This window comes from Mya arenaria, chromosome 4 (assembly GCF_026914265.1).
Source record: "Mya arenaria isolate MELC-2E11 chromosome 4, ASM2691426v1".
Lineage (NCBI taxonomy): Eukaryota > Metazoa > Mollusca > Bivalvia > Myida > Myidae > Mya > Mya arenaria.
In genome coordinates this window covers 77,417,516-77,441,782 of record NC_069125.1, presented here as the reverse complement: position 1 = coordinate 77,441,782, position 24,267 = coordinate 77,417,516, and the positions used below count along the sequence as shown (strand labels likewise).

At 37.0% G+C, this 24,267-nt stretch overlaps 1 protein-coding gene across 2 annotated transcripts; it reads right to left on the bottom strand.

The window, feature by feature from the left end:
• Positions 1–53: 53 nt before the first annotated feature.
• Positions 54–23,768, bottom strand: LOC128230419 (golgin subfamily A member 3-like). 2 transcript variants are annotated; one of them, XM_052942674.1, is made up of 16 exons: positions 23,715–23,768; positions 21,178–21,271; positions 20,870–20,984; positions 13,411–13,761; positions 12,616–12,824; positions 12,130–12,304; positions 11,774–11,862; positions 8,981–11,623; positions 8,485–8,710; positions 7,714–7,928; positions 7,100–7,378; positions 3,980–4,096; positions 3,587–3,712; positions 3,075–3,208; positions 2,767–2,880; positions 54–2,419 (listed from the first exon to the last, which is right to left on the bottom strand). In XM_052942674.1, the coding sequence occupies exons 2-16, from the start codon at positions 21,238–21,240 to the stop codon at positions 2,287–2,289; spliced, it is 4,989 nt and encodes a 1,662-aa protein (XP_052798634.1). In that variant the 5' UTR covers positions 21,241–21,271; positions 23,715–23,768; the 3' UTR covers positions 54–2,286. The 2 variants fall into 2 exon arrangements, with proteins under 2 accessions (XP_052798634.1, XP_052798635.1); XM_052942675.1 differs by lacking the exon at positions 13,411–13,761.
• Positions 23,769–24,267: the final 499 nt, after the last annotated feature.

Sequence of the window (24,267 nt, the reverse complement as noted above, 5' to 3'; positions counted from 1 at the left end):
TAAAATAATCTTAAAATGTTTATAACTGGGATAAATAAATCAATAAATGCATTAAACAGATCATGTGCCAGAAATATACACTGATAGAAGCAACCTAGAAATGAATGAATAGCCTGTGTTAGATATGCTCAATACTACACAGTAGTGTGTGCTTCAGAAAGTAACATGTGAAATAAATGTTTATATTGCAAATTACCCATGTATGCACTATGTGTACCTATAACACATGTATTTCATGAACAAAGTATATGATGCAGTGAAACGCTTCTATCTAATTACATGTTCAGTTAACACAATATACAAGTTGTGCATTATCCCACTATTCAGAAAAAAGTGCACACCAAACATACAAAAAGGAAATATGGAGGATATTTGTTGAAACTCAGTGCTAGACCTACATTTATTATATGCTTTTCAATAGTTTTTAGAGATTTATCAGTGATATAAATGTTGGCGCGCTTTTGTGAAAAACTACCACTGTCATTTTATATATAGGTAATGAAAAAAATGTTGTTGTTGTTTTTAAATATATCTTTTGGTGCTCACTTGGTGAAATATATGATGATCTTACACTGAAACAGACTATCCTCTATTTCACCTAGTGATCACAGAAAGCTATATAATGACAAAGTTATTTTCTGCAATCATGAGTGAAATCATTATTGACCAAGGTTCAACATGCTTTCCAATTCTTGTATGCTATAATATAACAAGGTAAATGTCAATTTAACATAACATTGTAATGTCATTTTGGTAACAAAATTTCAGATTTTATTCAACCTAGCATAGTAAAAACCTAGTATAAACTTTCACTGCAGTTTAATAACATGATATTCCACAAAAAGCATAAAATTAAATACATTATCCCAACAGCATATTGAACCCAAGACATTTTCCCGACCGTTTACATACATTGTCTTTAATGTTAATAATTTAGCAAGTACATAAAGAGTTAAAATCATTTCCTGTTTAAATGATTCTGCATCATGTCAGAGATTTTCATGATAAAAGAGTTCAAGAAAGTTTGATACTGACCCAGAATACTCCAGATCTAGCATATTCAGATCTCACATCCAATGAATTCAAATTTACTTCATGTGTATATCTCATACAACCTTCCATAAGTTAACACATTTGAGTGCATTTAATTTATGCAGACTATTACATTGTTTCTATGTCACATTACTGCAGCTGAATGTACATTGACTTTTATGTACAAGAAATAGACTTCCACAAAAACTGTGGCACTTCCCTGTATACATGAGTAGCAGGCGGCAACATATAGGGACTAGAGATTGTGTATGACTCGATCAGATGTGTGAGACCATGGATTTCCTTTAGTTAACACAGAACAATGTCTTACATTCTTTGAACACTATGTAAATGAGACAAAATAAATAAATAAATAAACATATTACATGTACATGTCATGTTTTGGGGTCAATTTTCCTTACTGCAAGCTGTATGTAACCCATTATTGTCATAACAACTTACACATAATCATTTTATAATATTGGAGGATGGAGGATTCATATAAGAAAAAAATAATGCTAAAGAAAATAGCACATTCATATAATACAAATGTTGTTAAATTTGAACAACTATAAAAAAACAACAGCAGATATCACTAAAATTAAATTCATTTTGGACCACAAGTGAAGTTAGAAATCAACAGGAATCCTAAAGCTGAGTAACAACAGGAACCATTTGAGTAAAACTAAAGCATGATAGAAGACAGAGAGATTACTTTTACATGAGATGCACATGATGATAAAGAAACAAGAGAAAGTAAAATAGAATCATCTTTTCACTGGAATGATTTAAATGAAATCTAAAATTTAAAAATTGCACATTTGCAAATATTGCGCTTACGGGATTATGGGATTTTCCCACCATACATATGCTAGATAAAAAATGTCCTTTAAGGAAAAAAACTACCCATATGTGAAATCATATATATAAATACAAAGGATTTGTGTTGCTGGTCTAAATGTTTCTGACATTGCACAGCGGCAGCAGCTATAGATTTGTTGTTGGTGATGATAAAAATGATGATGAAGTCATCATCACAGCAGCTTGAATGTTGGTGGTGTTAGTGATGATCTAAAAGTTTATGACATCAGCCAGGGAGTTGGTGATGCTGGTGTAGACTGTGGTTATTATGATGATCTAAATCTTGATGTTGTCTGCCGCATCATCAGCCAGGGAGTTGGTGATGCTGGTGTGGGCGGTTGTGTTGGTGATGTTGGTGTGGGCGGTTGTGTTGGTTTTGTTGTCGGTGATGGTCTAAATGTTGATGACATCATCAGCCATCTGGACAGCGGCAGCAGCTAGGGAGTAGGTAGTGCCAGTGTGGGCGGTGGTGTTGGTGATGGTCTGTACCACAGTACACAATTCACTCACCTGCTGCTCTATAGAGCTGAAAAATAAACCAATTGAGTATTTTGTGATGCTTCTTTGATGTGGGTTGTTTTCAGTTGGAACATCTTCCAAATGTTAGGGTTTGATATACTTGTATCGCCAATAATATGGAATAAAGCTGAGGAAGATTCCTAGTTGAGCACAAAAAGAAATTCATTTCAAATGGTAAACAAGACAGTCACAAAGCTACAGATCATACTCTATAAGATTTTTGAGGAAATGTATTATCAATAACTAAAGCTTTTGAACAGACAACTGAAGTAATTGCATATTTATTGCCATCAAGTTTTAAATCGTGCGTCAGTTCTAATAAAAGTACTAGAGGTGGATAGTGAGGGTAGGTACCTCCAGGAGTTGTTTGCGGACTGCACGGTGGAGGTGTGGACATCCATCTGGGACTGCAGCCCAGAGATCTCTGCACGCAGGTTCAACAGGCAGTTCTGTAGGTTATCCAGCGGCCTGAAGTTAAAATAAATACTTGTACAAACTATGATGATGAAAAAAAGTATTGAACTTGATACAACAGTAGCCTCTAAAAGGTAAAATCTAAATCTATCTGTAAGTCAGTTGCCTTGAATTACTTACTCAACCCTGAGAAAAGCTTAATGCAAACAACTGAACTTCTATAAGTAGTACTGTAGTACTGTACATACTTGCTGTCGAGGGCCCTGACGGTGGTTTCCTGCAGGAGTCGGTCCATATCACCCATGTCAAAGGGCAGGGGAGGTAGCTCCAGTCTGGCTGCGTCCCCAGCCCCTGTATTCAACCCACACAGCTTCTCTGTCAACTGTACAATATCAACAACATACACATAGTTAACCACAATCTAAAACTACTGGAATAAAGACACAAACTTGTTAACTTGCATATAATGTTACTAAAAATGGATTATATTAATAAAGTAAATTTAGCAATGACAACAGCCATTTTCTTTCCTTCAAAACAAGAGCAAAAATAATTATGGGACTTGCTACACATATGCCAATTGTTTACAAAGTTTCATGTATATATCTTTAATGGATTCCAAGTGATGGCCATCATTAAAGTTTTCACCTAACACAAACTTAAAAGCTTTTACAATACCTGATACTTATTTCATTGAAAATCTGACAAACTAAAAATCAAGACCAGCTGAAAACCACAAAGCCTGACGAACATCCTTTACCTTGTGGTGATGTATGGAGGACTTGAGTGCACTGCGGAGCTCGGCCAGTTTCACCTGCTGGCTGTGTTTCTCCTGTCTCAGCACAGCGATGTCTGTCTTAAGACTATCCACCTCACCACTCTTCTCCTAAAGTACAAATCTCATTTTATAACAGCCATGTATCGTATTCTATGGTAAAAATGCCATAGCTGTGTAATTTTCAAAAAGATGATGAATTTACAATGTTTGCAACTGATAGTTAAACTATAACTTTAGTACTTGTAATGTTACGTTTTTAAATTGTTATTCTCTGGTTCACAAATATTATCATCACAAACTTCACCCAACAGATTGTTATAATTATGGAACAAACGATCATTCTAGTTTACAAAACGCCTCCTGTTAAACTCCCACCTGGAGAAGCTGCCTGACATTGTTGATCTCGGCGACCTGGCGTTCCTCAGAAAGGCTGAGCTGCTCATGGGCTGCTGTTAACTCCCGATTCCTCGCCTCTAATTGCCACTGCAGGCTCTGATGATCAAACACACAGAGATGAGTAGTGCTGGTTGTAGACCAATTAACACTAGAGCTGTCACAGGTGTGACTTATAGCCTTGAATGCTGCCTGGACACAGGAATAGTAAACTATTTCTTTGGAAAGAGGTCATAACTCTATGCTTATTGTACATTGCATTTCCACTTATCATTCTTAACCAAAGTCTGTTATTTGATTAATATCCTTTTAGTAGTTTAGAAGTTACGCTGCTGACTAGAAAAAGTAACAGAGAGCAATAAATGTAATTAGCAAAAATAGAGTTATGGTTCTTGTACACTGCACTTTCTTTCACTGTGCTTTACCATTGTATAAGGTTTAATTAAATTCCATCTAATAGTTCTGGAGTTATGCTCCAGACAAGAAAAAGAAACAAAGTTCAATAACTCTGTAATTAGCTGAAATACAGTTATGGTTCCTGTAAATTGCCCAGGATGTCATTGTGTTCTATCATTTATGAAATTTTATTGAATTCCATCAAGTTGTATCTTTGTTTGTCAGGATTGAATCCATTTCTTACATTTACGAAGAAGTACTAAGAAGTTTTTGCTTTATCTTACATGCACATTCACCACTACGGTACCTGGTACAGTTTCCTTTATTTAATCAGACAAAAGGTCTTTGTAGGTAAATACCTCCCTCCCCTGTAGATCAAAGTATGTAAGTGCCCCTGTCTGTCAAACAGGTAGATCCCATTTTGACAATTACCTTGTCTAAATATTTAAATTCCCCATGTCCATCTGAGCTTTTCACTTACCTGTACCTTGGTCTTAGTAGTTAGGTGCAACTTGACCCTCACCTTGTCTAAATATGTGTTTCCCCCTGTTTATTCCAGCTTGACTCTAACCTTGAACCCCACCTTGATTTTAGTAGGTAAATGCCCACAAGAGTCTAACTTGACCATCATCTTAATCTCATTAGGAAAATACCCCCTGTAGATCATAGTGAATGCCCCATGTAGACCAAGCTTTACCATAAACATGCTCTTTGACGGTAAATTCCCTCTGTTTATCCCATTTTGACACTTACAATGGTCTTAATAGGTAAATACCCAAGTAAATTTCAGCTTCAAACTAACTCATCTTTGTAAGTAGGTGCCCCCTGCAGATCCCAGCTTGACCCTCACTTTGGTCTTATGCCCCTGTAGATCCCAGCTTGACCCTTACTTTGGTCTTAGTAGGTAAATGGCCCCTGTAGATCTCAGCTTGACCCTCACTTTGGTCTTGGTATGTAAATGCCCCCTGTAGATCTCAGCTTGACCCTCACTTTGGTCTAAATATGTAAATGCCCCCTGTAGATCCCAGCTTGACATTTACCTTGGTCTTAATAGGTAGGTGACCTCTGTAGATCCCACCTTGACATCTACCTCGGTCTTAGTAGGTAAATGGCCCCTGTAGATCTCAGCTTGACATTGACCTTGGTCTTAGTAGGTAGGTGACCTCTGTATATCCCACCTTGACATTTACCTTGGTCTTAGCAGGTAAATGCCCCCTGTAGATCCTGGCTTGACATTTACCTTGGTCTTAGTAGGTAGGTGATCTCTGTAGATCCCACATTGACATTTACCTTGGTCTTAGGAGGTAGGTGCCCCCTGTAGATCCCACCTTGACATTTACCTTGGTCTTAGTAGGTAAATGCCCCCTGTAGATCTCAGCTTGACATTTACCTTGGCTTAGTAGGTAAATGTCCCCTGTAGATCCCAGCTTGACATTTACCTTGGTCTTAGTAGGTAAATGTCCCCTGTATATCCCAGCTTGACATTTACCTTGGTCTTAGTAGGTAGGTGACCTGTGTAGATCCCACCTTGACATTTACCTTGGTCTTAGTAGGTAAATGTCCCCTGTAGATCCCACCTTGACATTTACCTTGGTCTTAGTAGGTAGGTGACCTCTGTAGATCCCACCTTGACATTTACCTTGGTCTTAGTAGGTAAATGTCCCCTGTAGATCCCAGCTTGACATTTACCTTGGTCTTAGTAGGTAGGTGACCTGTGTAGATCCCACCTTGACATTTACCTTGGTCTTAGCAGGTAGGTGCCCCCTGTAGATCCCACCTTGACATTTACCTTGGTCTTAGGAGGTAGGTGACCTCTGTAGGTCCAAATTTTACATTTACCTTGGTCTTAGGAGGTAGGTGACCTCTGTAGGTCAAACCTTGACATTTACCTTGGTCATAGTAGGTACATGTCCTCTGTAGATCCCACCTTGACATTTACATTGGTCTTAGTAGGTAAATGCCCCCTGTAGATTCCAGCTTGACATTTCCCTTGGTGTAAGTAGGTAGGTGACCTCTGTAGATCTCACCTTGACATTTACCTTGGTCTTAGTAGGTAAATGTCCCCTGTAGATCCCACCTTGACATGTACCTAGGTTTTAGTAGGTAAATGCCCTCTGTAGATCCCACCTTGACATTTACCTTGGTCTTAGTAGGTTAATGCCCCCTGTAGATCCCACCTTGACATTTACCTTGGTCTTAGTAGGTTAATGCCTCCTGTAGATCCCACCTTGACATTTAGCTTTGTTTAGTAGGTAAATGCTCTCTGTGGATCCAAGCTTGACATGTACCTTGGTCTTAGTAGGTAGGTGCCCTATTTCGATCCCACCTTGACATTTACCTTGGTCTTCATAGGTAGGTGCCCTATTTAGATCCCACCTTGACATGTACCTTGGTCTTAGTAGGTAGGTGCCCTATTTAGATCCCACCTTGACATTTACCATGTTCTTAGTAGGTAAATGCCCTCTGTGGATCCCAGCTGGACATTTACATTGGTCTTAGTAGGTAATGCCCACAGTATATTCCACCTTGCCCTCACCTGATCTTACATAATTAATGATCCCTGTATATCACAACTAGCCCTCAACATGGTTTAAGTAGGTAAATGCTCCTGTTGATTCCAGCTTAACCATCGTCCTGGTCTCAATAGGTAAATTCCCCATGTAGATCTTAGTGTATGCCAACCTTAGATCCCAGTTTGACCCTCACCTTGATCTGTTCTTGTACAACAGGTTCTCTGGCCAGGTTGTCCCGAAGAAGCTGCTGTAAACGCTCCAATTCCCGCTGCACAGCCCGGCTCTCACCCTCCATTGCCGACATCTCGGCCCTCTGACTCTGCACTTCCTGTCTGCTAGACTCCAGCTGTGCCTGTAGCAGCCCAACCTCTTGCTGGCGTTGAACCATGTCTCCCTGCAGCGTCTCAACATCTCCTTTCAGGCTCTCATTCTGGCGCCTTAGCTTTTTGTTTTCTGTTATCTTCTGACCACTCTGGAAACATTCATCATCATTTTAATACCAATATCACAAACCATTAATATTTAATAGTATAGCTACAGTCAAAACCTGTTGGCTCGAACTCGCTTGGCTCGAATTCCTCGTTGGCTCGAACTAGATGCTAAGGACCGATTTATTTAAACTAAAGGTAAATAATCCTGCTTGGCTCGATGTATTTTCACCGGTCCCTGAGAGTGCGAGCCATCGGGATTCGACTGTATTTTCATCATTTATCACAATTATAATTAAAATAAAATAAAAAGTCACTTCTGTTAATAGCTTATTTCAACACATTACATTGCAGCATATTAATTATCCAGGTGATATACCTGTTTTCTGACATCTCTATGACTGTCCCTCTCCCGCTGCAGACTGCCCTCCAGCTCCGTCACACGCCTCAAATTCTCATGCAAAGAGTGTTCGTTTTCCCGTGCCGCCTCGTGAAGGGCAGTCTGCATCTCTTGCAGCACGCTCTCTCTCCCAGCCAGGGCAGACTCCAGCTGTGATACATGCTGCTTTAGGGTAGCATTGCTCTGCATCAAACCTAAAAACAAGTATAAGTGATAATGTAAGACAAACAACTGATTACTTTTTCAAAACAGAGAAATTGACATTGTCCCAGAATGCCATAGACAACCATTGTTACGAAGTAAAAATAGTAGAAATATGAACATTTTTATATTATACACAAATTAATTTGAATTACATGTGGTAACTTAAAAACTTGCACAATTTATTTTGTTAAAACCACTATGCGAGATGACATGCTGCTAAAGTAAAATAACAATGTCGAAATAGCTGTTGCTTTTTATTTCCAAACTATTTTGTGGGGTTTTCAGTGTTTTTTGTCATGATAATACTTAAATCTCTTTAATATCTTTTTTCAAGCATATATTAGATGTAGTATACTGGGAACTATTTTGTAAATATAAAAAAATGGTCAAACTCTGATTTCATCCATGACTTCCGGTATCTTAAATTTCTTGTCTGCCTAGCCAACATGCCCCGAGAATTTTCTGTCCATAGCTTTTGGGACCACCCTTGTACAAGAACCCATATAAACATAATAGACCTGCATCATTGCACTGTCCTGTGTATACCTGCAAGTCTTCCCTTCTCCTTTTCCAATTGTAGCTGGAGGTCCTGTGTGGCATGTGTCTGTGCCTCCTGCAACTCCTCCCGAGTGGTACCTAGCTCATGCTCAAGCTGGCCAAGCCTCTCCTGGTACCTAGCTAGCTCTGCCTCCCATGCCCGACCAGCCTCACTGAATTCTGCCTCCATACTCTGCTTCTCCAGATGAGCCTGCTGCAACTCACCAGCTACCTTCTGGACTCACAAAACAGATATATATTGCAGAATTACATGTATGTCTCATTTTTCTACATATTTGGGATACTCAAAAAGGCCAATGAAAACTACCTACCAGTAGTTATGGCCCTTGGTATACACATTTATGTATTAGCAACATATGTACAGGTACATTGTTGCATTTGTATATTTATTTTTTGAAAAGATGAACTAATGAAATCAGAGTGCTAAAAAAACAGTATTTCATGAATATAAATCATAATAAAAAGTTTATCAGCCATTGCCAACCTGTAATTCTGCATCTATATGGTCCTTCTGTTCGATCATAGAGAACTCGTATTTCCTGTGAGTCATGGTTAACTCTGTGTCCAGCCTCTCCCTCTCAGCAGCCACCTCACGCAGTTTCCCGCCAAGCACCTCCATGTTCTCATCAAACACCTTCTGTCTCTCCACCAACTCTCCCTTCACAGCATTCAGGTCCTGGCTAAGCTTAGCAACCCGCGCCTTCTGTTTCAGAACATCTTTCTTCGAGTCTTTTCCAATAGTCTCAAGCTTTTCTTTCAGCTGTATGCACTCATCCTGAACTTTTTTATACTCTGCATTATCTACCCCAGCATTTTTCATTTCTTTTTCACCCTCCATTTTTGCTCTTATTTCCTCAAGTTTTTCTCTTGTTGCACTCAGTTCTGAGTCAAGAAATTGCTTTTCTTTCATAGCTTCTCCATGGGTTAATTCCATTGCTGACAACTTCTCCCTTAAGACTGTTATTTCACTTTCAGAATTGATTTTCTGTGTTTTCAACTGATTAATCATATCAGTTTTATTTTCAAACTCTACCTTAGCAACTTCATACATTCTTCTTTCTTTCTCCAGGTCTGTTCTTAAGGCCTCTATCTGCTCCTCTGACATTTTACTGGTTGATTTAGCATGGTGGACCTCAGCTGACTTTGTATTTAGTTCATGTCTCATTTGCTTAAAACTGGACTCCACCTTGCCCATGTCTAGCTTTAAACTATCAAGTACTTTGTCTACTGAAGTTTTCTCCTCGAGTGCGGCCTTTAGGGCAATTTCCGTCTTTGCTTTCTCTTCTCTCAGTTTCATTAACTCAGAATCTTTATCAACAATACTATTTTGAAACGCCTTCAGTCTTGCTTCTACCTCAATCAATTTCTGCTTCAGCTCTTCAACTATTGTTTCTTTTTCAACAACAACTTCCTGTGAGAGACTTAACTTTTTCAAGATCTCAATATTTTCATTTTCCAATTGCACTATTTGATTCTGTTTCTTCTTTAGATCACCATGGGCCTTGTCAAGCTGATTTTCCAGGTCATTAATCATTTGCATTAGCAAACTGATCCTGTTTTTCTCATCTTCGGCTGTCTGTATTTTACTGCTGAATGCATCTTCAAGAAATGACCTTTCCCTCTGGATTTCCTGAAAAGCTGCCTCCCTGTCCATCATATCACTTTCAATGGCTTCCAAATGCTTTGCTAAAATCTCCTTTTCCTTTAATGCTTTATTCTGAATATCAGTAAACTGTTGCCTCAACTTTGCATTTTCCATCTTCAATCTCTCAATAATACTTGACTGTGATGACGCCTGGGCTTGCAGCAAGGTGAGATCCTTCTGGAGCTCTGAACGTGCACAAGTTGCGAGCTCCAGCTGCTGTTGGTACCAGTCCTTGGTTCCCTGCAGGGAGAGCAGCTCACTCTTAGCCACTCTTGTCTCGTTGTCGGCCTCCATCTTCACGTGGATGGAGGACTGAACCTCCACATACAGCTCTGCCACCTTGCTCTTTAGTGCCTGGACTGTCATGTCCTTGGCTCTCATCTCATCCCTCACCTCGCTCATTCGCAGGTTGAGGCGGTCACACGTGTCCTGGGACTGGTTCAGCTCCTCTTGCAGGCTCCGACCTTCTTCACTCTTCTCCTCCAACTGTCTCTGCAGATCGGACAAAGAACCTTCTAACATTATTCTCAGCTGTTTCAATCCTTCCACATCAACTTTCAACATGTCTTTCTCTGCATCATTCTTTTGAGATTTTTGACTCATGAGTTTCAGCTTGAGAGATGCCACTTGAGCCTGCAGCTCTGCCCTTTCTTGCAATGTTGCCTGTGCTTCAATGTTCAACATTTCAAGCTGACCTTCAAGTTTTGCTTTCTCTCTTCTGACTTCATCTAGCTGGGTAGTTTGGTCACCACCTGTCCCTGTTGATATATGTACTTGTGAATATGTTCGTTTTTCATTATTTTCTAACCCTTTTTTTGGTGTGCTATGGAACAGTGGACCAGGTTTTGGAATTACAAAGCTTTTCTTTTTATCTAAACTAGTACCACTAATAGCAGTGATATTCTGCATATCTGGTGAAAAAACACCACTATCAGTAACAAATGTGTACCCCTGGGCTGGATTTTCTACATTCTTTGGTGAAGCACTAGGTTTAAAATTTACTGGTCTAAATGAGGTCTCTTTAACTGGTGGGGAGTACCTCACATCAGGCCTATGTGCAGGTTCTGGCATAATGTCTAAGAGGTTAACATGCTTGAATGGGGGTAAAGACTGAAGGAAGCTCTCTGTGGCATTGTCATTTAACGTCTCAAGCTCACTGTTGGAGCTGGCAACACTCTGATTGTCATCTGGTAAAAGATCAGACATGGAGTTCAGAGAATGTAGAGGCAATGGTTGGTAAGATTGGCCTGAAGACTGTACAGAACCAGGCTGCCTTCCATGCACTGGCTGGTGTGTTTCAGGGTGAACATACATCCCATGTATACGGATGAGCTCCCGGGAGGTTGAGATGTCTGGCAGGGTTGGGGGCGGGGGCAGGCTGAAGGCTGCGGTATCTAGGGTGGCAGGGAGTGAAATTTGACAATCTGGGGTGGGGGTTATAACGTTCTCTCCTCCTATTTTGGAGCCATCAGTGTGTTCTACCTAAATGGAAATTTAAATTTGACTTAAAATTACATGCGCAATTAAAGAATATCTGAAAATAACTTCAATTTAACACATCTAATAATTCCTTTTGACAAATTGCAAAATGACATAAATTACATAATAATAAATTTGAGTGTGTGTACCAACCGGTGCACTGAGCCCCAGCTTTCTCCCTGCCGCTGCCACAACCTGGGCTACCACGTCTGCCGACACCGGAGTTATATCCCTTCTCCCACCTGAAACATAAAACACACAATGAAGAAGTTGATAAATATAACTTTACCAATTTAAATATGAAACCTTAAGAAGATCTTATTTTATACTTTTATAACTATATGGACATTTTAAAAACCGTATTGAAATATTTCCATCTTGTAATTAACATACAAACAGATGCAGTAAATATACTTTTATATATTTGATTACTACTAATACTGTTACACTGGCTAAGCAAATTAGGGTAAATAAGAAGGTAAATTATTCTGAAACATTACAGCCAGTACCTATGACAGACTGTTGTAGATGTAGGGCCTCAGCCACTGACTCAAAAGGCTCCCCGGGTCTCCCTGTCTTGTGTCCAGGGCCTCCTGCCCTCCCGGCCAGAGGTCTGTCATCCCCAGACGCCATCCTGTACACCTGAATTGGTGCCCCGCTTGAAGCAGTTGTGTTTGTGACAACCTGAAACACATCATCAATGTATTAGCAGCAGGCATAAATCATTCATTAACAAGCATTCTCTTTTTTAAGAATGTTCCTTAAATATTTGGAAATTAAATATGTTTACAAAAACTTGATAAATACAGAAACTAGATAAATACAGAAACAAGATATGAGTACAGTGTGTTATCTAAGAATAAGCAATCATTCTCACAGTTCAGGTACACACTACTAGATCATAATTAAGTTTACCTTTCACAACCATAAAAACTATCAAGAGATACATAAATTCTAGGCTGAAATTATATCAATGACTATGATACAATGACTACCTGCTTTAAGACTTGTATTTCTGCAGCTGTTTGTCTACTGGCAGGAGATGAAGGTTTGTCCTGTTGGTGTTTTTCCTGGGGACTAGGTGGCTCTGAACCTGGAGTGACTGCACCCGGCGACCAGAGAGACTGGCTGTACACGTGGGTGACCTTTACCCTGCTGGGCTGGGCTAGGAAGGGAGCTGGGTGCCGACCCAATATCTGTCCGTCTGTTCAGGTATGAAAACAATCGATGATACAATAATGCAATTGCGAAGCGAAGCGTTTCCTATGAGTAAAAACCTTTATTTCTTATTATCTATGATGATTCTTTGAATATTGCTAATTTCAAGAAAAAGCCAAACATTTTCTGTTATAATTTTTATATTATTAAACATTAACTCAGATTGCTCAAGAAGGTCATTAAAATAGTTACAATTTATTTTGCCAGAGGCAAATATTTTACAGATACTTCACATAGCTGAAGTTTAAAAGCCATTTTTATAAACTTAGTGTCGTTGATATTTTATCTTTTTATAGTATAAGTAACTACAATGTCTAGTGGTGTGCTTATAATTGAAGCAATTCTTGTACAATATATTCTAAATAAACAAAGGGTAAAACAGCTGTTCAATTGCAAATACTGTAATTTAGATAAAGAACTGGCATTTAATGCTTCACTTACAAATGTATATAGATCAATAAAGCTGTCATTCAATAAATAGTATTTTTTTAATTAGTTCTGACATTAGTTGGAATTAGCAAGGTACAAGTAGCTTATGCATGACAAAGTCCTGTAAACAGTATTCCCGTCACCTCGTGAACCCTGAAGCAAGATCCAGTCAGGAATTGTAGTCCGCTCCACCAGCGGGTGAAAAGTCACTGCAACTTCTGAGTACACATCCTTTATGAGCTGGTTTAACTCTGAGGCATATGAGTCAGTCTGCCTACAGCTAGTGTCTGTAAGTGTACACTGTGCTTGGCTAACGTTCACTTGGAAAGGAGAGGGGAGGAAGCCCCTGGGTTTGCTAAGAGGTTTTTGATTGGCTGAATTCCCAGGAATGGAGGGTTGAAGGTGACTGGTCAATTTCCCTGATGATGGTGATGACGTTGGAGAAGGCTGCTCTAGCAATGACACAACTTTGCTCTCACTTTTTGACCCTGACCCTATAACCAAATATGTACAAAACAAAAATGCAAAAACAAAATGAATTTGAAACAAAGGGCTAATTCAATGCGCTTCACTACTAAAATCTATTGTTTTATCATGCTTTCTTCAATATATTTATGTTGTAATGCAAAACATGCTATGCAATTCATAAATGTAACTTTGGTGTTAAAAAGGTAAAATATATAATATATGGCAATCTTACTATGACAACTAGAAATGTGTCTATAGGACACTATAACGCATTTGACTTAATAACAATAAAATTGGAAATTTTAATATTAGCCTTCCTGAAAGAGATCATGAGTGTAAGACTAATAATTTTGAAGTAATGAGTGACACATTTAGTGCCACATGTCCAAAAATGCCAATCATTGCTAATTCAAGGACTAAATCTGTGGTTAAGCTATCTGCAGCGGGAAACAAAACCCCAGGTGCACATCTTCATCTCCTGAACAATGAAATAATTTGTACACAAAAAAAATGCAATTTTTTGCCTATTTAAGGGCCATTAGTCTGGATATACTATGTGCAGTGGCAAACAAAACCCAAAGTGCACAATTTCACCACCTAAACAATGTTTTGCCAAGTTTTATGCTCAGAGGTGATATAGTTTTAGAGTTTTGATCACCACTAGTCAAGAAATGTCAATTTTTGCTAATTCAACTCTGGTTTTACTAAGTGCAGCAATTTTTGCTTATTCAATGGCCATTCCTTAACTCTATGCAGCAGGAAATGAAACCCAAAGTGCACAACTTTCTCACCCTATTAACATTTTCCTAAGGCTGTAGGTACATGTAAAATAGTTTTGGAGTTTTGAGCAACACCAGTTCAGAAATGCCTATTTTTGCTAATTCAAGGGCCATCTGGTTTTACTAAGTGCAGCGGGAAACGAAACCCATGGCCCCAATACCATGAATATACTTAAGTCAAATCTCAATATCAGTCTTAATAAACATATTTTACCATATACATCATGAAAGTTGTTTAAAATCATACATGTTTTTACACTCTTTGAAAGTGTATTCTTTCATCAAAAATGTTGATTAAAACCTTTGGGCAAGCTTCCAAGAGAAAAATATTCTACAGCCAAAATGTATTTGAGTACAATGGGTTGTAAAAAATACTCAAGGATATTTTTTTCCCTAGAGTTAGTTTTCTTTGAAATATTGACAAAATCGTTTCATCAGCACATTCCAAGAGAAAATACATTTTCAAAAACCTATAAAACTTCTAAGTTTTGTATCATACAATGATTTTATGTGGTAAATTGACATTTCACTTGACACTGTTTCTCAATAAATAAGTCCATCAACTGTCCAAGCGATAATAATAGACAACATTGCGTGTAAATAATTTTGGTGTGTGTTATTTTTGATTGTTTATATCTGTAATGTATAAAACAAACTTTTCAGTTATACTCTATATGAAAATTTAAATTACCGTTTCTGTCGCCATTGATATAATGCAAGTTTGCAGACTCGATTTTAAGGTTCAGAGTAGCTAAAAAAACAAAATTGTGAGTTTGTTAACCAAACCATATATATCTGCTTACTATTAATATGTTTTTTAATCATGTATAATGTTTATACAGTTTGAAATCCTTACAGACACTACTGTCGCTGAATTTTTTGAATCCAATAAAATTGCCGTTACTGCAATTTAGTATCTTGCTCAATATCAGATAAACCACGACAATACCTATGGACATATAAAAAACATCAACCTAAATGGGTGACAGCATCGTCTGCCTCATATTTCATTAGTCTTCTTTTAAATGGAAAACTCGAAAGTAAATTGACAAAATATCCATTACCTAAATTTGACCAATAACTCTATTAAGAGACAATACAATTATTATTGTATTCAGTAGTTGCCACATTGACAACATATGTTTACTGTTTAAAATGTTATTTAAACTGTTTTTAAACGTATCAGACATGTATTTAGAATAATAAAAAATTTCCGTGACCAAAATTTCCGATACCAAAAACATTTAATTGACAATAAATTAAGGTTACCTGGAATGATGACGTATTTAAGTGATGTCATGTCTTTTGTTGTTCAGCCATTTTGTTTCAATGTCATTGCGAGCACTCACAGAACATGTATTGAGTATATACAGATTTTGAAGATTTGGTTGGTAAGTACATGTTTCTATTTCTATTGGGTTAAACTTTTAACACCATTTTACAATATTGTGTTTGCATGAAGCTCAATAAATGATATCAACTGACCACTTGACACAAAATATAAAGTACCTCATATTTGTGTAGGGTTTACTGAGAGCCGTCTGAAATACATAAAATTTCCGTTACATGACAGTAACGGAAATTTGGTTTTACATGTGCACTTCGGTCTCTGCGTCAATTGGAGAATATTGTCTTTACAGCTGTATAAATGAATTTGAATTTAATTCATGCAACAATGAAGCTAATATTTATGCACATTTGCAACATCACTTGCCCAATATAGTCATGTTTAACTAGGATACCTAGAGCTTAATGATTATTATTATTTTTGTAATTATATGGGTACATTAAAGAGCATCTTACTGTTACTACGGACATGTGATAAATGAAATATTTGTATATCTAAATGCCCACATGATAGATGTTTGTAAACTATCTTGTTTTTGTAGCATATACCATATACTGTAGTGCATTTGTGAACGTAGTCCTGGTAACGGAAATTTCATGCTTTGATAACGGAAATTTTATATTTTACAGATTGATTAATTGCAAGGATGGTGAAGAGTAGGGCTGAAATTCAGAGAAAATATCGCCAAAGATTGAAAGAAAAGAATAATTCTGACTGTCTCAGAAGGGAGAGGGACAGGAAAATCAGGAGTTATGTTCCTTCGTCGTCACTATCTGAAAATGACAGGGAGGAACGGAATCGCAGAAATAGACAAAATCTACGGCGATATTATCAGAAGAAAAGAGCTGAGCGTGCCAGAAATTCAACACAAGAGACAAATGGATATGAGAGTGACAAACATGAAACAACAAATGAGCGAGGGAGAATGTTAGTCAGAATGGATTTTTCAAACAGAGATAGTGGGAAAAGAAAGGGTGCGTTGAAGCGTTGGAAAAGAGACAAGTCATTAGCCACTTCCCGCGTGAGAATGCTTGAACAAGAAAGAGACAAGCTTTTTCGAAAATATCGATCCACCCAACATTCATTACAAAGGCTTAAAGTGCGTCTTAACACAGGACAGGCAAATGCAGAGATGACACCAAACAAGGAAACAGAAATGAAAGATGCAAAACTTGATAAATTCCAGAGGGAAAAGCTAAAGAAATCCCTATTATTTGGACATGTCCTGGCTAAAGAAATCAAGGAAACTAAGAAAGCTACATCTATGAGTAAATTGAAAGCACTGCACAGAGTAGTATCTGGAAAAATAGTGAAAAAATATAAAATCATCAAGCATTTGTCAGATAAAACAGGATTGTGCAGGCATCCGTTAAGCCGGAGTATCACTAAAAACCACCAAATTAGAACCAGTAGAAGGTCAAGTCGACTACAGAAATACAAGAGTGACGTAGTTGAGTTCCTCAAGCGTGAAGATAACAGTAGGACACAACCAGGCAAGAATGATGCCAAAAGGGTCAAAAAGGGAGAAAAAGTTCAAGTACATATTCTTACTGATAACTTGCACAATTTGTTTAACAAGTTCAGATCGGAAAACCCTGACACAAAAATGTCACTCTCGTCATTCTGCAGGTGTCGCCCAAAATACATATACAAGACAGCATTTACTAGTAGATTGTCCTGTTTGTGCACAAAGCATACTAATGCTGCCCTAGCTGTGAAAGCACTGCTTAGAGCCGGAATCCAGAAAGAGTTGCCAAAGACATGCCAACACATGAAAGTATGGAATGAAACTATGTGAAACAATTCCCATAAGCCAATGGACAAGAGTTGAGGTAGAAGAAAGGGGAAAGAAGAATCAGTTACCCGAATTGTTGAAACTATTATGAACAAAGATAAGTTCATCTCCAATTTTGACACCCAGATGGTAGACTTTGATGGACACGTGAAAAGAATGAACACTCAATATGAGCAGATAAAACACTTGAAACAAAATCTACCACCACACGAAATGATTGTTCAAGTCGATTTTGCTGAGAATTATTCGTGCAGTTCTTTGGAAGGGGTGCAAAGTGCATATTTCAATCAGACGGCGGTTACACTACATCCAATGGTGGCGTATTGGAGACTGGAAACCGGCGAACTGACTCATAAAAGCTACATAACAGTTTCATCCGAAATGGCTCACAAAGCGTCAACAGTCGTCACTTTCATTGATGACATAATACCTGAACTGAAAAAGATTGATGACAAGCTTAGCACCATCCACTATTGGAGCGATTCGCCTTCGAGTTAATATCGCAATAAATACACATTTGATTTCATATCAAACCACGAATCTGTTTATGGATGTAGTGCCCGATGGAATTATTTTGAAAGTGGGCATGGCAAAGGGCCTTGTGACGGGCTAGGTGGAACATGCAAGAGAATGGCAGACGAAGCAATACGATGTGGAAAAACAATAATACAGGATGCTCAGAGTTTCTTTGATTGGGCAAAACAATCAAACATGAAAAATGTTGCATTCCGATTTGTTTCCAAAACACGCTGCAAAACAAAAGACACAATCATCTCTAGGAAGGTCCTGAAGCCGGTAAAAGGAACTATGAAAATACATGCCGTGATAGGTCAATGTAATTCGAAGATACTGACCAGAGATGTAAGTTGTTATTGTGAAGAGTGTCTTAGGGGCAGCATGTGTGACACTTGGAGAGATGCGAAAACTCAAGACACTATGGTCATGGAGGGAGAAGTCGATCATTCAAACGAACACGTTCAAGTTACTGCTGAAATAACTAGCGAGAAAGAGAAGGTTGCAGAAGAGAGCTATGAGATTGGCAAATTTGTTGCAGCTGTATATGATGGAACCTGGTTTGTTGGCAAAGTTAATGACAAAGATGAAAATGAAATCGAAATTGACTTTATGGAAAAGAAGGAACAGCTGTTTCAGTGGCCAAGACAGAAAGATATAATTTGGCTCAAACACATTGATATTTTATGTAAACTTGAGCCACCAGTTGCTACCGGAAATTCTAGAAGAATGTTTAAATTGGGAGATGGGGTTGTTGATTTGATTCTCCAACAGTTTCAGAAATGAAATCAGTACATAATTTTACAAGTCATTGTTGAAGAAAAACAAGTTGTGTTACATGTTAACAGTTACGTTGATTGCAAATATAATATATTGTGTGTCATACTCAAAGTAACAGTTTTATGTGTGGCAAAAATAAGAGTAGATTCAAATGGATGTTAAAGATAAACTCTATAGTTCATTCATTTATCTTAGAATGAACTAATCAAACATATCAAAATGTCCGTTACTTTTTCATAAATTTCCGTTACTAATGGATATTTAAGTACAAATATTTTAAGGTACTGTTTACATGTATTTTTTTTTATGACATAAAAAAAAAACTTTTGTAAATAAAACTAAGTATTAAACTGGACAAATGATAGAACATATCCATGTTTTATGTACATTTAATAATACAGTTAAAACTGCATTTAACATCCTGATTATTGCTAAATAGTTTGAAATCTGAATTTTTTTCCTTAAACAGACAATAAAAAATTGATTTTTAATTATTTTCAATTGTTATGTATAGAATAAAATTGAAATAACCTGAAATTTACTATATTTTTGGTACATGTTTGCTAATAAATTTCCTTTACCGAATCACTGCTTTTTCTTTACAACCATTTGTGATGACATGCACCATAATTGAATATAAAACAACCTTGTATGTATTACTAAACAGATTGGCAAATAAGCAAAATAATTTTGTTTCATTTTGGAAAAGTATAAAAATAAGTTTTCACGAATGAACGCCTGAAGATATTTCTGGTATTATTAAAACAAAGGTTTTTTAGAAATAGAGTCATCTAAAAAAATATATATACAAGAACCAACTTATACACAAATATTATCAATTTCAATCCTTCAGACAGAACAGGACACTGTTTGCAAAATAAAAGATATCTATATAACATATGTGATTATATTGAATTCTAAATTCACTACTTGAAAGTTAGATGTCAAAATAACGGAAATTTAAAGTTAGCTCATTTGCTTTTAATGTAGTGGTGTTGGCAAATCCCAAATATCTACCAAACCTTACACGCAATGCATCCGAAATTTTCGTTTCAGCATTAGGAAACATTTCAGAATAAACATAATATAAAATATATGGTTTGTCGCAAAGTAAGAAAATTGATTATTTTATTCTCCTAATGGATTTACTTATTGAGAAACAGTGTTGAGTGATTTTGAAATATTATATTGGGGCCAGGTGCAAAACTTCCTCACATTTGACCAAGGTGTCTTGAATCTAGGTGAAATACTTTTGGAATTTTGAGTGACCCAAGTTTGCATTACCTGACAGAATGAATGCTGGATGGCTTGATGCACAGACGGGCAAGGGCAAATCTTATTGCCCCCACCCCATTTTTGTGGAGGCATAAAACAAATACCCTCTGTATGTATTCTTTTATCTACTTCAATATTTTTACTGTTTATTAAAGTAAATGAAGTAAAAATCTGATGCTACATGCACTGTCTATTGAATATATAAGAAATATAATTGCAAAAACCATAATCAGTTGTGGGACTGGTGATCAGATTCCACATGATATTATCAGCAAAGGTCACAACCAGGATAAGATCAGGTATACACTGTACATCCAACTACTGATCAGTTTCATATGCCAACTAATTCATTAAAAAAGACAAACAGCAACACAGTGGGATATTCCGTAAACAAATAAAGCAGAAACATTCATCATAAGATTATGGGCATAGAAGTTCAAAGCTTGTCAAGCCACTGAATATTTTCTCCATAAACAACATCATTGATTTGAAATGTATAATTTATTCAAAGATGATACAAAATGTGTGTCTGGAACAGTTTTGTTTTTTTGATAACTTTTAGACCATAATTCTATGCGATACTCCTGTGGAAGAAGCCCTTTTTACCCAGGTATGGTATATCAGTGTACAGGTGGAAATCTTACATGCAAACTGTGCCGAACTGGAGATGTGGTGGGTACCAGGTTTTCTGCCCGTCGTCTGGTCTAGAAGAGCCGAGTCATAGTGGACGACATTGCTGAATGAGTCCAAGCTTCCTTCCTGCAAGACATAAAAGTTCATATAAAGTATGAGTCACAGCAAAAAGTTTCTTGTAGTATGTTTTGTCATTACAAACAATATAACATAATCAGCATCTCAAATCTGTTTAATAGAAAAAAAACACATGAAGGAACAAGTATATATTTAATTAATATTTTATTTTATTTTGTATGTGTTGTGAGTAGATACCAACCTTAATCTGGTCCTCATTAAAGGTGAGCTGGTGCACAGTGAGGTCATAAGGCTCCATCAACATCCACGAGTAAAGCCACAGATCTTATGAATTTCTGAAATAAACATGGTTAAGACAATGTTGATTCAGTCACTGAAGTATGATGCAAATAAAGGACTGATAATGTTCAGACCTGGTTGCTCAATAACTGTCTTACAGGAATATTTATGTAATTTAAAGTGTGTTTATGCTACAATCATGCTAACTACATCTATTATACTATTGTTGAGTAAATGTCCCGTAAACGGCTGTTGATTTTCTAATTGTATTGGTAACAGACTCACTTAAAGAATTATAAGTGAAAGCCCTAAGATTTTTATTCTATTTTGATCACCTTGTGTCGTTGGTAGCCTCATTACTTTATATTTACTACACTTTATTGGAACTGTGGGAAAAACCCAACATAATTGTATTGGATAAGGCTCCTACAAGGTCCCCATTCAGAACCAATGAAATGCCTCATTAAATATTCATGATTACCAGAATTTCCTAACGAAATGTCTCACTGCACTCAATAAAGCATCGCTAAACAGAGAAGCGGGGGGTATCCAAAAATAATCAACTTGTCACAGTTGTTATCATATTACTAAACATGATTAATATTTTTATCTAACAACTTAAAAATTTACCATGTAGTACAACTAAACTGAAAAATAACTGTTACAGACTTAGCAAGTTTCAGGTCTTGACGCACTGGATCATGGTGACCCCAAAATTCAACAAATGATCTTCTTTTTTTTTTCAAATCAAGTACAAGTGCGTTACATCTATAGCCTGTTGTTTGACTGACCACATAAGGGAAACTGCAGTCATCAGAGATTTGCACAGGTGCACATTAAAGAACCTAGGTAGCTCTAACCAGGGTTACATATACAATGTACCTGTGCACTATGCTCCAAAAACTTAAAATGGCTAATAATCTTAATGGAGCACTCGCCGAATAAGCAAGGCCAGAGTTTGAATATAAAAACAGTAAGCTTACATACACATTGGTTACACTTCAAACAACCAATTACATTATAGCTTTAAATTACACTTACAAGGACAGCACAGTTACAAACAAAATCTTTCAAGTGCTTTGTTACAAAATGATATTATGAACATATGTCAAAACTAAGGTGTAGATCATCTTTAATACACTAAAACAAAGCATGTGACTCAATGAGTTCAAAGAGTACCAATCATCGATAAATCTTGGTCAGGGCTCAAACATAGGCCAGATAATCTTTGTCAGGGCTCTAACATAGGCCAGATAATCTTGGTCAGGACTCCAACATTGACCATATAATCTTGGTCGGGTCCTTAACATATGCCAGATAATATTGGTCAGGGCTCTAACATGGGCCAAATAAATGTATTTTGGATTTCTTTTATCCTAATTTGGAATAATCATCAACAACATTAAATTGCATATAATTTTTGATACATATTACACAGCTCGAACATGTACTATACACAGGTAATATTATTGTATATGTTTTTCAATTGTGAATACGTTTTGCTCTTCATAATTGGAGGAAATGCATACATTCCCGGTATATATTCTAACCTCACTATTTGTTTACTGTTCATTCACAGCAGAAGGGTCAGACTTCATGTATACATGTACAGTAAAATAATCTTCCTGTACAAATTCAGTTAAAATGTGGAAAAGGCTTCTTTATGTTTCAGGTAGATCATGAGAATAGTGAATAATCTAAATAATTTAACTAAATAATTTTACGTATTTTCATGATTCTACAAATCACAGTGAGAGGTTTGCCATATCAAAAATGTTAAAAAATCTTGATGTAAAATTACTAGGACTCATGACGACTGGTTATTCAAAGACCGACTTTGGCAGTCAGTTCAAAAGTAAGATGGTTGCAGGGGTGAAGCTGTGTAGATGTATGATGATCTTGCTTGAAAGATTTGCTGGTAATTGCTTCCCGATCATAAAGTCATTATATATATATATATAATATCCAGTTGAAAAGTGCACAAAATAAGTCTTATCTTATCCTAAATCTTGTCATTATCCTCCACTCTAACAGTGGATACTGGACTTACCAAAGTACAATTATTTACTGAAAGACGGATAAAATTGCCGAAATACGCATAAAAGTTATCGAAGGACGCCTTCTAATGTATATTTTTTAATAATGCCATTACGCACCACATTAAAAATATTATTTCTTATTTATTTTTTATTTATAAATTATTGTTGATAAAGCATTTTCATGCTAGGAGGGACACATAATCAAGTTGATTGAGCATACTAGTGAAACTGTAGGTAAGTGTTAAAGTTGTATTATGTTTTACAAACCTGGCAGCATCAAATCTTAAACGTGTGTACCGCTTCAATTAATGCAGTGGGTATGGCTGAAGTCTTCCTTTATACAGATAACAAATTTAATGAAAGTGAGTTTAAATTCTATATCAATTTCTTAAAAGCATGTTGTTTCTTTCTGTTTCACAAAATAAAGCACGCAACAGCAAGCATAAACATGAAATATTACCATGGTCAATCTGTCAAAGTTTGTTTTCGTCGACACAGGAAGAGACTGATGCCCTAAGTATGGTTCCCGGCTGTAGTTGCTTAGTACACGATGTATGTCGAACGGTTGTTATTTAAGTGCTTTAAACGAATCGGTGCGTCTATATTAAGGGAGATGCAGAAAACGTTAATCAAACAATCGTATCCCGAGATCTACGGTATGACCGTAACGTGTGTTTATCAAAGATAATCATTATATAGCAATACATGGATAATATAATAGTGATGTACGGTCGGCGGTGCTAAAATTCGTTGCCAGTTTAATTGCCAATTCTGCTTTTCCTTCTATGCGGTGTACATAGACGTCATAGGGAAAATGTCGGTTCGTGATTGGCTCTCTTTTGTAGAACGATCTTGACATGTTCAAGGTTCTGGGCGCGGCACACAGTATTTTCCACTTGGTTCAAATCCTCAAAAAAAAATCACAAAAAAGTTATCTTATCATTAGTTCTGAACGAGCCTTTACTTCGTATGGTCTTTCATTATTGACTTGGTGAATTTGCTGTTTGAAAGCC

What these genes read in the sequence shown, in the direction of transcription:
- LOC128230419 (XM_052942674.1), bottom strand. Translation starts at nt 21,240, where the DNA reads ATGTTGATGGAGCCTTATGACCTCACTGTGCACCAGCTCACCTTTAAT. An exon ending in CTTGCTTCAGGGTTCACGAG is followed by an intron (nt 12,825 to 13,410) that starts GTGACGGGAATA and finishes ATACCTGAACAG; the next exon opens with ACGGACAGATATTGGGTCGG. An exon ending in ATGTCAGGCAGCTTCTCCAG is followed by an intron (nt 3,713 to 3,979) that starts GTGGGAGTTTAA and finishes TTTGTACTTTAG; the next exon opens with GAGAAGAGTGGTGAGGTGGA.